Below are 12,685 nucleotides of genomic sequence, written 5' to 3'. Positions count from 1 at the left end.
TGTGGCATTTTGACGTCTTTGTTTTGTGGAACCATTCGCGCCGTTTTGGCAAACGCTCGTCCCCCCTGTATAGAACGCCTAAACACTGAATACTTCTGCTTCCACACACACAATTTACGTTGCTTTTTTCACGCAATTGCGTTTTCCCCCACACGTTCGTAACGAAAATTCAGCAAAAAGAGTAAAAGTACCTGCGTGGAAGGCAAAACGAGAGCAACGAGCAGAAAATTTTCATTTCTCATTTTCAAGTGAATTGCATTGTTTTCTTTTTGCAAATTATAAACGTGAGTGCGAGTTTTTATTATCAAAACACAACGATATTATTGATAAAGTGTTTAATTTGTTGTTTTACGGGTAGCACACTTGCCACAAACCGTCACCAGCGATATGGATATCATGGACATACAAGCTGTAGAGTCCAAATTGAGTGACGTCACAGTGACCCCAATACCGCGTTCACAAGTACAAAATTTCTACAATTATCAGCAACAACGAGAGCAGCGCGAACAACAACCTCAAATACAAATCTCCGCCATTCACCATCCACCTCGTGATCGCAGTGGCGGTGCGAGTTCCAGTTCATCAAGCGCCACCACGGTGCTTGACCTGCATCACAGTGTGCTCGGCGGTGGTGGCAGTGGCAAAAGTAGTGGTAGCAGCGGGCGTGAACTTTATAGTAAGCGTGACCGCGACTATCATCAGCAATCCACAAGCACCTCAGCTGCTGCCGCAGTTGCAGCTCTACAGTACACACAACAATTGCAAGCGCAATTGGCGCTACTACAGCAGCAATCGAATACCATCGCCTCACCCGCCTCGACGCAACGTGCTAGCCATAGTAGCGGAACTTCAAATAGTAGTGGTCGCAGTAATGCTATTGGTAGTGGCACTAACATCGGTGTAGTTAATGTTGGAAACGGTGGTATGATTGTTGGTGGAGCGCTGGATGTTAGCAGCAATGCAGCGGCGATACTAAGCGCTGCACAATCGCAACTAAAGTACCCACAATCCACGTCTCCCGTCATAACTACACAAACATCGTCCAACATAACAACGCCAATGACTTCCACGGCCAATTTGCCTACGGCGGGCACGTCAGCGGCCAGTAACGGGCTGAGCAAGTATGCCCAATTGCTGGCAGTGATTGAGGAAATGGGACGTGATATACGACCCACATATACAGGTTCACGTAGTTCAACTGAGCGTTTGAAGCGCGGTATTGTGCATGCACGTATCCTGGTGCGCGAGTGCCTCATGGAAACAGAACGTTCAGCTCGTCAATGAGACACGGCGATTGACGAAGACAGCGGCGGCGTAAAATTAAGCGACAGCCTTTGTCTGGGGAGCGATGGGTTTACTGCCGATAAGAATGGGGACAGAAATAACGGAAAGAGTGCTGGTGATGGCGCCGTTAAATAGTTTAATAGTTAGTTAGGATTTAGCTTAGTATAATTATGATGTGCGGATTTTCAGTGTTTACGAATCGAAGAGACAGCTCAACATTTGTTTTCTTTATCTCAGCACGTATTCATTTCATTCTTACCTGAATTGATTCTTTATGCCTGTTCTTATTGCATGGAAATAATTTTTATAAACTGATAAATGAATTTGTGAGAATTGTGTACTGTCATCAAAGGAGGATAAGTGGTTAACACAGCCTTTTAGCTTTACAAAAGCGCGATCGTTCATGTTTCATTTCGTATAACTTATTAAGTTTTCCTCTTTTAATTATTATTATGCAATAGTTTAAATACAAATGAATGTTTTAATTTATGATTTTAAAATAATTTAAATAAATTTCAACACAAAGTTTTATTTAAAATTATCTTGTTGTTTTTTCTACATTTTTAATGTTTTATTTTATTATATTGCAAAAATAGACTAGCTCAGGTTCCAAATATATTCAAGTGCTGCAAAGCATACGTATGCATATACCTACATACATATATAGTACATGTTTACAGCCATATACAAATTTTTTTAGTAAAACCCAACAAATAGTAAAGTTTATGAACAATAAGTAGCAAAAATGTTATGTGATTTAACGAACAATATACATATTTATAAAAATATATACATAAATACAAATAAGTGTATATGTGTATGTATTTGCATCAACCCAGATTGTAAACTACAACTGTCATATGGATGCATGAATAAATGTATTGAATCAAAAATATTTTATATTGCAGAAAGTACTTCGTTAAATATAACAACAAAATACGTAATAAGTAATTAAAATTGTACACTATTTGTAAACATATTATCAAATAACTATATACTTTAGAATTTATTAAACGCAAGTAACAACAAACGCACAACGGGAAAATCGATAACACGATATGCTGCACAGTGGCGATCTCTAACAGATACGATCAGCTGGTGCATTGTTTGGTTTATTTAAATTTGATATCACAACAAAACTGAAAATGCATAAATATAGTAAATTACTAATTTAATTATTTTATAACGTCAGTTAACAGTGTGGAAAACCAAATCTAGTTATTACCTCAACAGCAAGTAGGGAATTTCAGAATGCAAAAGTACAGGGTGTTAAATATTTATAAAATTTGGAATATATACGTTTCCGTTACACGGCGGAAACGAAAAATATATTGTAAAAGTGGCATATGTATATAAAAACACATCTACATGCATATGTATGTACATTTGTGCTTATATAGCAGAAAACAACCACGTTATTCATTAGGGAATACGCTACTGTATGGGATTTTATTAAACTGAAAACTTTTTAGTGAACATTAGCCGAGAATATTAGTAAGTAACACACACATGTATACGAGTTTCTACCCAAAATTATTGTACACAAGTAAAACAAGTAAATAATTTAATAACTATATAATGTTTATAGTAAAAGAAATAATAAAAAAGTGGTAAAAATAAATAGAAAATGTGTATTAATGGCAGAAAGAACCCTCAACACTTAATATGGTTAAATAAATCTTCTAAACAGTGGCTATGAGGACAAATATAAGCTATAAGTGCAGGCAAGTTCAGCCGCGTAAAAATCGTTTAGTGCGTTTAAAACAACAAAAACACTGTATTAATAAAAAAAACTAAATAACGGTGAGTTTAAACTGCGCATAATAATTTAAAGGTTATCTTTGATTTTATTTCTTCACATTTTAAGTGCTTTTTTAAATGCTAATTATCTAAAATATTTTAACATAAATCTTTTTAAAATCTTTTTAAAATCTTTTTAAATTAACATATTTTTAAACATTTTCCTAGTCTTAAATGCTCACTAGACTCATTTAGCAATCATGTCGTTTACAACAATCTGGATAAGGTTTGCTGTTATCTTGTGGTATCGTCTTGCAGTTCGGTGGTGGCAGGGACTCGGCGCAGCTAAAAGGTAAACGCACAATATTATTTAATACTTGAAAAAGTATAAAATAAATTTCACCTCTTCGCTGATATGCTGCCTTCAGCATCACAATGGTAAATCGCGCATTCGCCAGGATTCTCGAAGCTTTCACCAATAGTAAACTGACGATCGCCGAATTCGCAGTCAGCTGTTTATGTGCAAAAATAGTTAGATAAATCGTCAATTAGCACATTTTTGCAACTTACCTGCCAGATCAAGGTCACAACAAAGTAGTACAATAGCTGCGACTAAGAGAGACTGCAACGCCATTACTCATGCGCAGTAGCAATGAATGTCTGAGCGGCACAAAGTACAATAAGAAACTGTGTGATTTGCGTTAGCTACTTTGCCTTTATGCATAAAAATCAATTTGCATATTTAAAACGTCGATCTTTAACATTTGAACAAGGTAGTGCAAGCGAAGAAGTCTAGTCGAGTTTAATTTATTGTAGAATAAAAAGAAAGAATTTTACACTTGTGTGCAATTCAATAGCTTTGCAGCTGTGAAATTACCATCAAATTGCAAATACTATAAAAAATTTCTTAAACAACCTGTTTTATGTTAATATTCTTTACGGCATTAACGCTGTTAAACAAACAAGAAATTACAGTTAATTTTTACAAATGAGCAATCAAAAGATAAATAACTGCAATTTAATTTTTGCTTCGTTTTTAAATAACAATGACATAGACATAGAAGAGATCAAGTTTTATACAACAAACATAGAAAAAAAATATTGTAAAAAATAATGATAAAATAAAAAAAAAAAATAAATTATAAAAAGTTCGATTATGATGGTCACTGTAAAGAATTTCCAAAAGTTTTTAAATAAAGATGGTGGGCAATTTTCTTTACACGAAAAAAAAAAACGTTTCACAAAAAAGACCGCTCTCTAAATGAGATTATGAGGAAAAAACCTTCAATTTCCATTCTCCTCTGTCTTGCTAATCTAAACTTCCCAGGAAGGGTGTTTCAACAACTAAATTAAGCAAATCGTTTCCCACTTTCTTTTCTCCCCACTTCACCCACCCTTTCCCCACCAGAGTCCACATAGTGTCAATGCACTTTGTTGTTGTTGTTATTCAACGCGTTTAGACTTTCTTGCGCAAATGCATGCATATCTAAATATTGTATGTGTATGTGTATGTGTATAATTATAAAATAGAGTGTGTATGTATGTATGCGTGCACTGTTAACCTGCACTTACGAACGCTGTTACCTTATTTGCTGTATTTCTGATTGGGTTTTTGAGTTTGTATGCGAATGTCTGAAACATATTGAGGAAAACGAGCCTCAATGGCAGCGTCAACACGCAGTCGCGCAGCCATACTTTCGCGCGTCGCGTCCCCCTTAACGGCCAGCTGGACTTAATGCATTTTTACAAATCACAAAAGCGTAAAATTCGAAAGTTTTCACTTTGTTTTCCGCTGATGTTGCCATTGCTGCCGCACTGCACTTTACCCATATTATTTACAATTTGTTAATGCTACCACTTCATTGTTGTTTTGCAACTAATTTCTTTATTTTATTTTAATTTTTTATTAACGCTCCGTGCGTGACGCCGTTACATTCGCATTTTCGTCGCTGACATAGATTGCGCGTATCACTACCACCAAACAGAGCTTTCGTACTTTTGCGTATCGTGGGTCCTTAAGAAATTCTCGCATAATTGTTTCGAAAAATCGAGAATCTCAACAGTCTCATCTGAGCTTTCATTTTAAAAGCTTGAGTTCAAGTTAGCTTGCTTTCGATCTTTAGAAGGGAGGTTTTTGTTTACATTTCGCCAAGTCAACAACCTTTGTTCACATTTAGCCAAGACAACAACCTTTGTTTACGGTTGGGTTCATTGACCTTTTTGATTACATTTTAGGGTCAATGCTTTGTTTAAATTTTATGAGGTCAATGACCCTTTTGTTTACATTTTGCCGAGGTCATTGACCCTTTTGTTTACATTTTAAGAGGTCAATGACCCTTTTGCCTACATTAAGTCAAGTCAACAACCTTTGTTAACATTTAGCTAAGACAACAACTTTTGTATACAACCCTTGTTTACATTTAACCATGTCAGCAACCGTTTAACATTGGGGGCTAAATGTAAGCACAAATTGCTGGTCGGTATGAGGTTTTGAGATCGCTAAAGGTCAATTGCCGCAGAAAGCGTCGCATAGACAAATTCCTTGTCCGTCATTTCTCCCACTTGGCCAGCTGGACCGAAGGCATTTTTACAAATCACAAAAGCGTAAAATTCGAAAGTTTTCGCTTTGTTTTCCGCTGATGTTGCCATTGCTGCCGCACTGCACTCTACCCATATTATTTACAATTTGTTAATGCTACCACTTCATTGTTGTTTTGTAACTAATTTCTTTATTTTGTATTATTTTATTTTATTTATTTTTTTTATTCACGCTCATTGCGTGCTACCATTTCAATCGCATTTACGTCGCCGCCGAAATTATAGACGCCGCGTATCATTACCACCAATGGGAGCTTTCGCGCCCACATTAGACAACACAGCGCTTATTGTAATCGCTGTGGTAGCTGGCGTTGAAGTATTTGGCGGCTGACAAACTGTCCGATCAATCGACGTAATATCAGCTTCGACGCCGGCCGCAATGTTGCAACTTGTGCGTGACGCATTGCGTAAAAGCGCTGAGTTGATGATAAGTAAAAAAACGCACACATATAGTAAGCTCGCATAACTAAGGCAGAAGAAAAGGTACGGAACGGTTATGGGAAAGTGCACTGTGTGAACCATAATGGACAAACGGGCGTTGAATTGCGTAGTGGGAAATTGTTACGCATAAAACGCAACAAAAATTATGTGAGTACCGAAAGAAAATGTATTTATTGGCATTTCTCTGGAAAAATATGCGGAAATCGATTCGAGATGTCTTTAAATGTTGTGAGAAAAATGAGATTGCAGCAAGCAATCGAAGAAAAAACAGCCAGAATTGATCAACAGAAAGGGCTACATATTCCAACCAGTTTTTCCGGAAAGTAATAGGCCTCAGTCGATTAAAAAAAATTTACGGAAAAATCGTTACAATTCTTTAAAAACTTTCAAAATAGGCTACTTCTGCGTCGATGCAGCGCTGCCAGCGCGATTTTCAATCATTGAAGGCGTCACAGAAGACATAGCCTTAAGAGCCGAGGTGCAAGCTGGTTAGATCCCCTCTGTCGTCTAAAATGCTTGCCTTTCATCGGCTTTTTCAGGCAAGGAAACAAAAAAAGTGCAGGGGTCACATCAGGGCTGTAGGGTGGCTGCGGAAGCGTTGGTATGCCGACCTTGGTTAGGTAGCAGTTCACAAGAAAGGCGGCGTGAGCCAGGCGTTGTCGGGGTGCAACTTCCAATCGGCTGCGATGTCTTGTCGGATCCAAATGAGCCTTCTTTTGAGTGTCTTGAGGACCTCCACGTAAAGCTTGGCGTGGATGGTTTGTCCAGGAGGAACAAATTTATAGTGGACGATGCCTTTGGTGTCAAAAAAGACAACTTTGGATTTGCTCATTCTTACGGTCTTCATCAGCGACCTCCTACCGGCCCTCTAAAAGGGCATGGTGCCACCGAAACGAACCACTTCTTGCTAAAGCAACATCTGGGTAAGCCTGCTTGACTCTTCAGGTGCTCGGATATAACTCTAGCCAATCAGACCTATTACTTTCCGGACAAACCCTGTATGTACTTATCTACTTCTATGTAAATAAACTTAAAATTTAGCATTGAAGAATGTGAGACTCGCCATCAATGTCACAGAAAACTCTCTTTCCAAAAATAAACCGCAAATTCGGTGCACGTTCTATACAAATGTAAATAAAAGCACACACTGACTCACACATAAAAAGTTATGCTAACATGTTTCAAATAGAAATTCATGTAATTTCATCAAGCTATGTACATATCGCCAACTAAAATGCAAAATAACGTAACATCACTTTTCATAAGTTTACAAGCGTAGAAAACAATAAACCACTCAAATGGAAACAAAATTTGAGTTTTCGTTACAAAATGGTTATGTATTGGTTATCAAATGGTTATATATTGGTTATCAAATGGTTATATATTGGTTACAAAATGGTTATGTATTGGTTATCAAATGGTTATATATTGGTTATCAAATGGTTATATATTGGTTATCGTACACTCATATTGAAACAAAATATGAGTTTTGGCTATAAAATGGTTATACATTGGTTATTATATCTGACAGAGATTTTCGATTTTTTTTTATGATATGTTGTTTTACATTTTAGGTGACGATATGCAATTGTAAAGGCAAATTATTTTCCAGACAACAAAATGCTTTCGAGTGAAGTGTGCCAGTGACGAGCAAAGCAATGAAGTCAACGCCAGCACTGCCACCGTTGTTTATAGCAGATAAAATACAACAACAAAAATAAATAAGAAACAAGCAAATAATGACTTGACATCTGAATAGCAGCCTCGCATCTGCTCTTATAAGCAATTCACGTTTTTAGTCCAAATTAACCGTTTAAAGCATTTGAATGCGGCGCAGCTGCGCAGTGAAAATTTGCAACAAATATACATGGTAGATGGTATAGCAAATAGAGATTTGAATGTTTTTAGATGCTATCGCAATTTTTGGTAAACAAAATATCATGCATGCAAATCTATATGTATATACCTACATATATGTACATAGACACATATGCACCTGTGCACACGAATTATAACCGAAAGTGTCACCTGCAGTCAGTCAATTTAAGCATTTTTATAGTTTTGTTCAATTTTTTAATATTAATTATTAAATTTTTTATATTTTTTTGGAGTCGTTCATAATTTTATTGCTGTTTTGTTGTGAAACTATAACAAGACTTTGGCATTCATTCATTCATTCATTTGCAATTCGGTTTTCATGGGCATTTAGTCAAAAACAAGCTTAACTTGTTCTTCAGTTTGGTAGATAAAGCAAAAAAAAAACAAAATAAACAAATAAAATGAACGAATTTTAAAAGAAAAATTAAAAAAGTTAAAAAAAATTATTAAAAAAAAGTCGTAAATATAGGGTAGTCGGAAAAGTCTTTTCGCATTTCAAATCAACCATCAATTTTATATTTTTTTATATTTATAATGAACTTTAATAAACCAAATATGTACCATTTTGGTCGATCACTTTTGCTCACTTTTTCGCTAGAGACCTTATTCCAGCAGTGTACAACTTTTCTGGTTTCTTGCCGAAAAACTGCGAAAAGTAGTTTTCACAGGCTGTTTTCGAATCCAACTTTACTCCATTAAGGGAGTTTTGTATTGACCGAAACAAATAGTAGTCCGATGGTGTAAGGTCAGAGCTATATGGTGCATGCATCAAAACTTCCCAGCCAAGCTCTCCCAGTTTTAGCCGAGTCATGAAAGATGTGTGTGGTCTAGCGTTGCCTTGATGGAAGACGAAGCCCTTTCTGTTGACCAATACTGGCCGTTTTTTTCGATTGCTTGCTTCAATCTCATCAGTTGTTGACAGTAAAATGTACAATCAATCGTTCGACCAGGCTGGAGCAGCTCATAGTGGATGATTCCTTTCCTTTCCAATCTTATCAAACACTCAGCACAATCTTTCGAGGCGTCAATCCTGGCTTTGCGACCATTTGTTGAGCTTCACCACGATTGGACCATGTTTTTTTCGCACATTATTGTCATATTTGATTCACTTTTCGTCTCCTGGTACCATTCGCTTCAGGAACGCTTCGATTTCATTTTGTTTCAGCATTTCATGTGGTTCCCAAACATCGAGCTTCTTTTTGTAACCAGCCTTTCAAATGGTTCAAGACCGTTTGATGATGAATGTTAATCGTTGTGCTACACGAACTTTCCGAAGTGTATGGTAGACGCCCAGAAAATTATGAACAAGGAAATGCTTGCGCCCTTAACCAAAGTTAATAAATATTTTACGCTTCAATCACAAGCAGTCAAGCCCTTCTTCACGCTATGTGGCGGCGATTTTTTATGTTAATATTTTCAGAAATGAATTTCACGCCAAAAATGTAGGAAATGCGCAGCGTGCACTTTCCTCTTCGCCGCACCTTACTTGCATTCAGTCATCTTTAAAACGAGAAGACAACAGCGCTGCAACTGCAGGTTGGTTTGCTAAGCGGCATTAAGCGCTAGCGGCTATTTCCAGCTTTTCTACAGACAATTTTATATAGATACGAACAGGTTTGGTCGGTTGCATATTTTGTACGATATTTTTACTGCTTTTTTCCTTTGAAATCTCAAGCGACTTATTGGCACATCGTCGTCGCCGACATCCGATCCAGTTCAGTTCAGCGCGACGTTGACATATACAACACACAAAACTCGTCATCAGCTTCAGTGCTGGCGGCACGACGATCATGATAGCTTTTATCAACCACAAGCGTACATATATCGAGCATAATTTTCCATAGCGCTGCGGCGCGGACTCATGCCGCATTGCAGTTGGGTCAGCACGTACGGAATGTGGTTCCAGCGAATTTAGCGCAGCGAAAGAAAAATAAACGTAGAAAAATGTATAAAATAGTAGCTGTAATTTTGTCGCAAATCTGCGCAGCTGCTGCCAATACCATCCGCATACGCTCACATACGCGCTTAGTCCAGTCCGCGCCGCTGAAACTCGTTGTGGATGCGCGCGCGCTTTTTGTTAGACGCTTGAATGGACACATCAATAGTAGTCAAGGCGGGTCCGCTCTTTGTCGTTGGCCGTATTGATGCGCTGGAATGTGGTAATGCCATCGGTAGCCGCGGACAGAAACAACAGTGGCACTGGAGTCTAGTTTAGCATCCTCAGTTGCATGCTGCGCATTGTTAAATTCAGCCACTCAGCAGCGCTGCGATATTGTTTGCCTCTGGTGTTTGTTGAGAAATTATTATTGATGTTTAGATAATTTCAAATTTGCCGCTGTGCAAATGAAAAGGATTTGTAAATAATTTGCGTTGCTGATTTTGTAGTCACAAATTTGTCGAAGACGTAATGCTTCTGTTTAATTAAAATTTAATGCAGAAATTCAGAAAATTCCTTCCATGGGGTACTCATCATCCTGTATATTTCAGTCTTCTGAGACTTCTTAAGACTTTTGGGGTCCCCCATTCTATGGAAAACCCCCAAACAAGCACAAATCACGACTAAAGCCTAGTAAACCTTAATTCTTATCAATTGCCTCTAATATACAGGGTTTGTCCGGAAAGTAATAGGCCTGAGTCGATTTAAAAAAAATATATTGAATCAATCATTAAAATTCTTTAAAAGCTCTCAAAATAGGCTCCTTCTGCGTCGATGCAGCGCTGCGAGCGCGATTTTCAAGTATCACGGAAGGCATTCTCCGGAATAGCCTTGAAAGCCGAGGTGCATGTTGCTTGGATCCCCTTTCATCGGCCTTTCAGGCAAAGAAACAAAGAAGTCCGGGGACCACATCTGGGCTGTAGGGCGGCTGCGGAAGCGTTGGGATGCCGGCCTTGCTTAGGTAGCTATTCACAAGAAAGGCGGTGTGAGCCGGGGAGTTGTCGTGGTGCTGCCGTTTGAGTCTCTTGAGGACTTCCGCGAAAAACTTAGCGTTGACAGTTTGTCCAGGAGGAACAAATTTATGGTGTACGATGCCTTTGATGTCAAAAAAGACAATGAACACTGTTTCACTTTGGATTTGTTCATTCTTGCGGTCTTCATCAGCGAATTAGACCTATTACTTTCCGGACAAACCCTGCATAAGAAATTGTCTAGTTAGCTTATCAACTGAAAAACCTTTCGTCTGAGTTTACTATCGGAACATCCAACAAGGACCCGGAATAATAAAGTTTTAGGTAGTAAGCAGTTCGTCTTTCTGAAAACTCTTAGTAGATAAAGCTCTCAATATAAAAGAGTCAACAGTTCGAGTTTAAGGTTGTACGTATTAGTAGAAGATGACAAGACGGAGTCCTCTTAGCCCTTTCAAAACTTAAGCTAACTGTTGCAGTCAAACATTCCCCGTATGTAATAATTAAGCCATTGGGAAATTTTCCCTCGTTTATGGAGATATCGTTCAAGAAAAGTTTACTGAACTAACCAGAGATCTCTTCGATCCCGTTTGCCTAAGAATTTTAGGTCCTGAGAATCAAGATAGGTACGGTGATCGGTTTTTAGAAGATCTGATGAACCTATTCAGAAGCTCGATAAAATAACGAAGCTGGCAACAATGCGCTACGTGTCCTAAAAATATTTGCTAAGTTGAGCCCAGATACCAGTGCGACTAATCATTTCCCGCATCATTTGCGTGTGAAAACACAATTTGCCAATCCACAAATCAAATAACATTCATTAACCACATCAATACATTGAAGTATGGTATTGCCTTGACTGACTAACGACGCTGTAACGTTAGAGGTCAGAGACACCACACAAAACAAATAGAAGACACCACAGAAGGCGTAATTTTCCCACCAACAAGCTGGCAATCAATGAAACCACAAATATTCTATTGCGACCGCAAACGACGGGAAGCCAAATGGCAAATAGAAGTTGCGATTTGAAGCGACGAAGTTACGATTTGAGATTGCAATTGAAATTCAGCCAAGTCACACGAACCAATTGGAGTCCACAGTTAGCAACTAAGCGCTAACTGCACAAAAGCGCTAGAATTTCTTACACCATCAACAAGGTGACGGAACCACTGAAGCTTGGCAGGGCGATGGGCATGCTGGCGCTGCCGTACATTAGACAATGAATATTGAACACGCATACATACATATGTGTATGACGTATGGAGTGCGTTCTTGGCGAGCTCAAGACTTGCTGTATCATTGAAAGAAAGCAACTGGCCGCTTCAGTGGTTGTTTACTTGCAAAAGCAACTGTTAATCGAAAGACCGTTGTTTGACGGCCAGTGGGACTGTATGGATGATTGACTAGCTGACAAATGGACAGACGGACGCGGGGCTAAAGAAGCAAAGCAGCAAGCAATGAAGCGAATATTGATAAAGAAAATCGTAACAAAACAATTCACACTGCGTCGGGTGAGGAAAATAAACAAGACTAGTTCGCGGCTGCAATGTATGTAAGCGCGTTGAGTTGGACGCAGCAGCGGCAGACGAACACAAAAATTGTAAAGTCACGCGCAAGCGACTAACGACCAGCGAGTATGGTTGTTGGGCTAGTAGTTGTTGCTGTGGTCGAACGTTGCACCGCTGCAATTATTGATATTTTGTCAACACTGAATGACGGCTCACAAAAGCAACAGCAGCTGCAACAACAACAATGCCGCACGGAGCGCGCTCACGCAAGATTTTCGTTTTGTAATTGAAAAGCTACAGCAACGCGCAGATCGTGCAGGTCGGCGCGC

The 12,685-nt window shown here is 38.5% G+C and overlaps 2 protein-coding genes across 2 annotated transcripts; one reads left to right on the top strand and one right to left on the bottom strand.

Moving 5' to 3' along the window:
* Positions 1–110: 110 nt before the first annotated feature.
* Positions 111–1,825, top strand: LOC105231962 (uncharacterized). The gene is made up of 2 exons (XM_011213493.4): positions 111–284; positions 359–1,825. Exon 2 carries the CDS (start codon positions 388–390, stop codon positions 1,282–1,284), a length of 897 nt encoding a protein of 298 aa, XP_011211795.2. The 5' UTR covers positions 111–284; positions 359–387; the 3' UTR covers positions 1,285–1,825.
* A 1,263-nt stretch (positions 1,826–3,088) lies between these two features.
* Positions 3,089–3,753, bottom strand: LOC105231960 (venom peptide Pc). The gene is made up of 3 exons (XM_011213490.4): positions 3,595–3,753; positions 3,428–3,536; positions 3,089–3,369 (listed from the first exon to the last, which is right to left on the bottom strand). Exons 1-3 carry the CDS (start codon positions 3,656–3,658, stop codon positions 3,276–3,278), a joined length of 267 nt encoding a protein of 88 aa, XP_011211792.2. The 5' UTR covers positions 3,659–3,753; the 3' UTR covers positions 3,089–3,275.
* Positions 3,754–12,685: the final 8,932 nt, after the last annotated feature.

Source organism: Bactrocera dorsalis, chromosome 4 (assembly GCF_023373825.1).
Source record: "Bactrocera dorsalis isolate Fly_Bdor chromosome 4, ASM2337382v1, whole genome shotgun sequence".
In the NCBI taxonomy this organism is placed as follows: Eukaryota; Metazoa; Arthropoda; class Insecta; order Diptera; family Tephritidae; genus Bactrocera; species Bactrocera dorsalis.
This window is presented reverse-complemented; position numbering and strand designations above follow the sequence as displayed.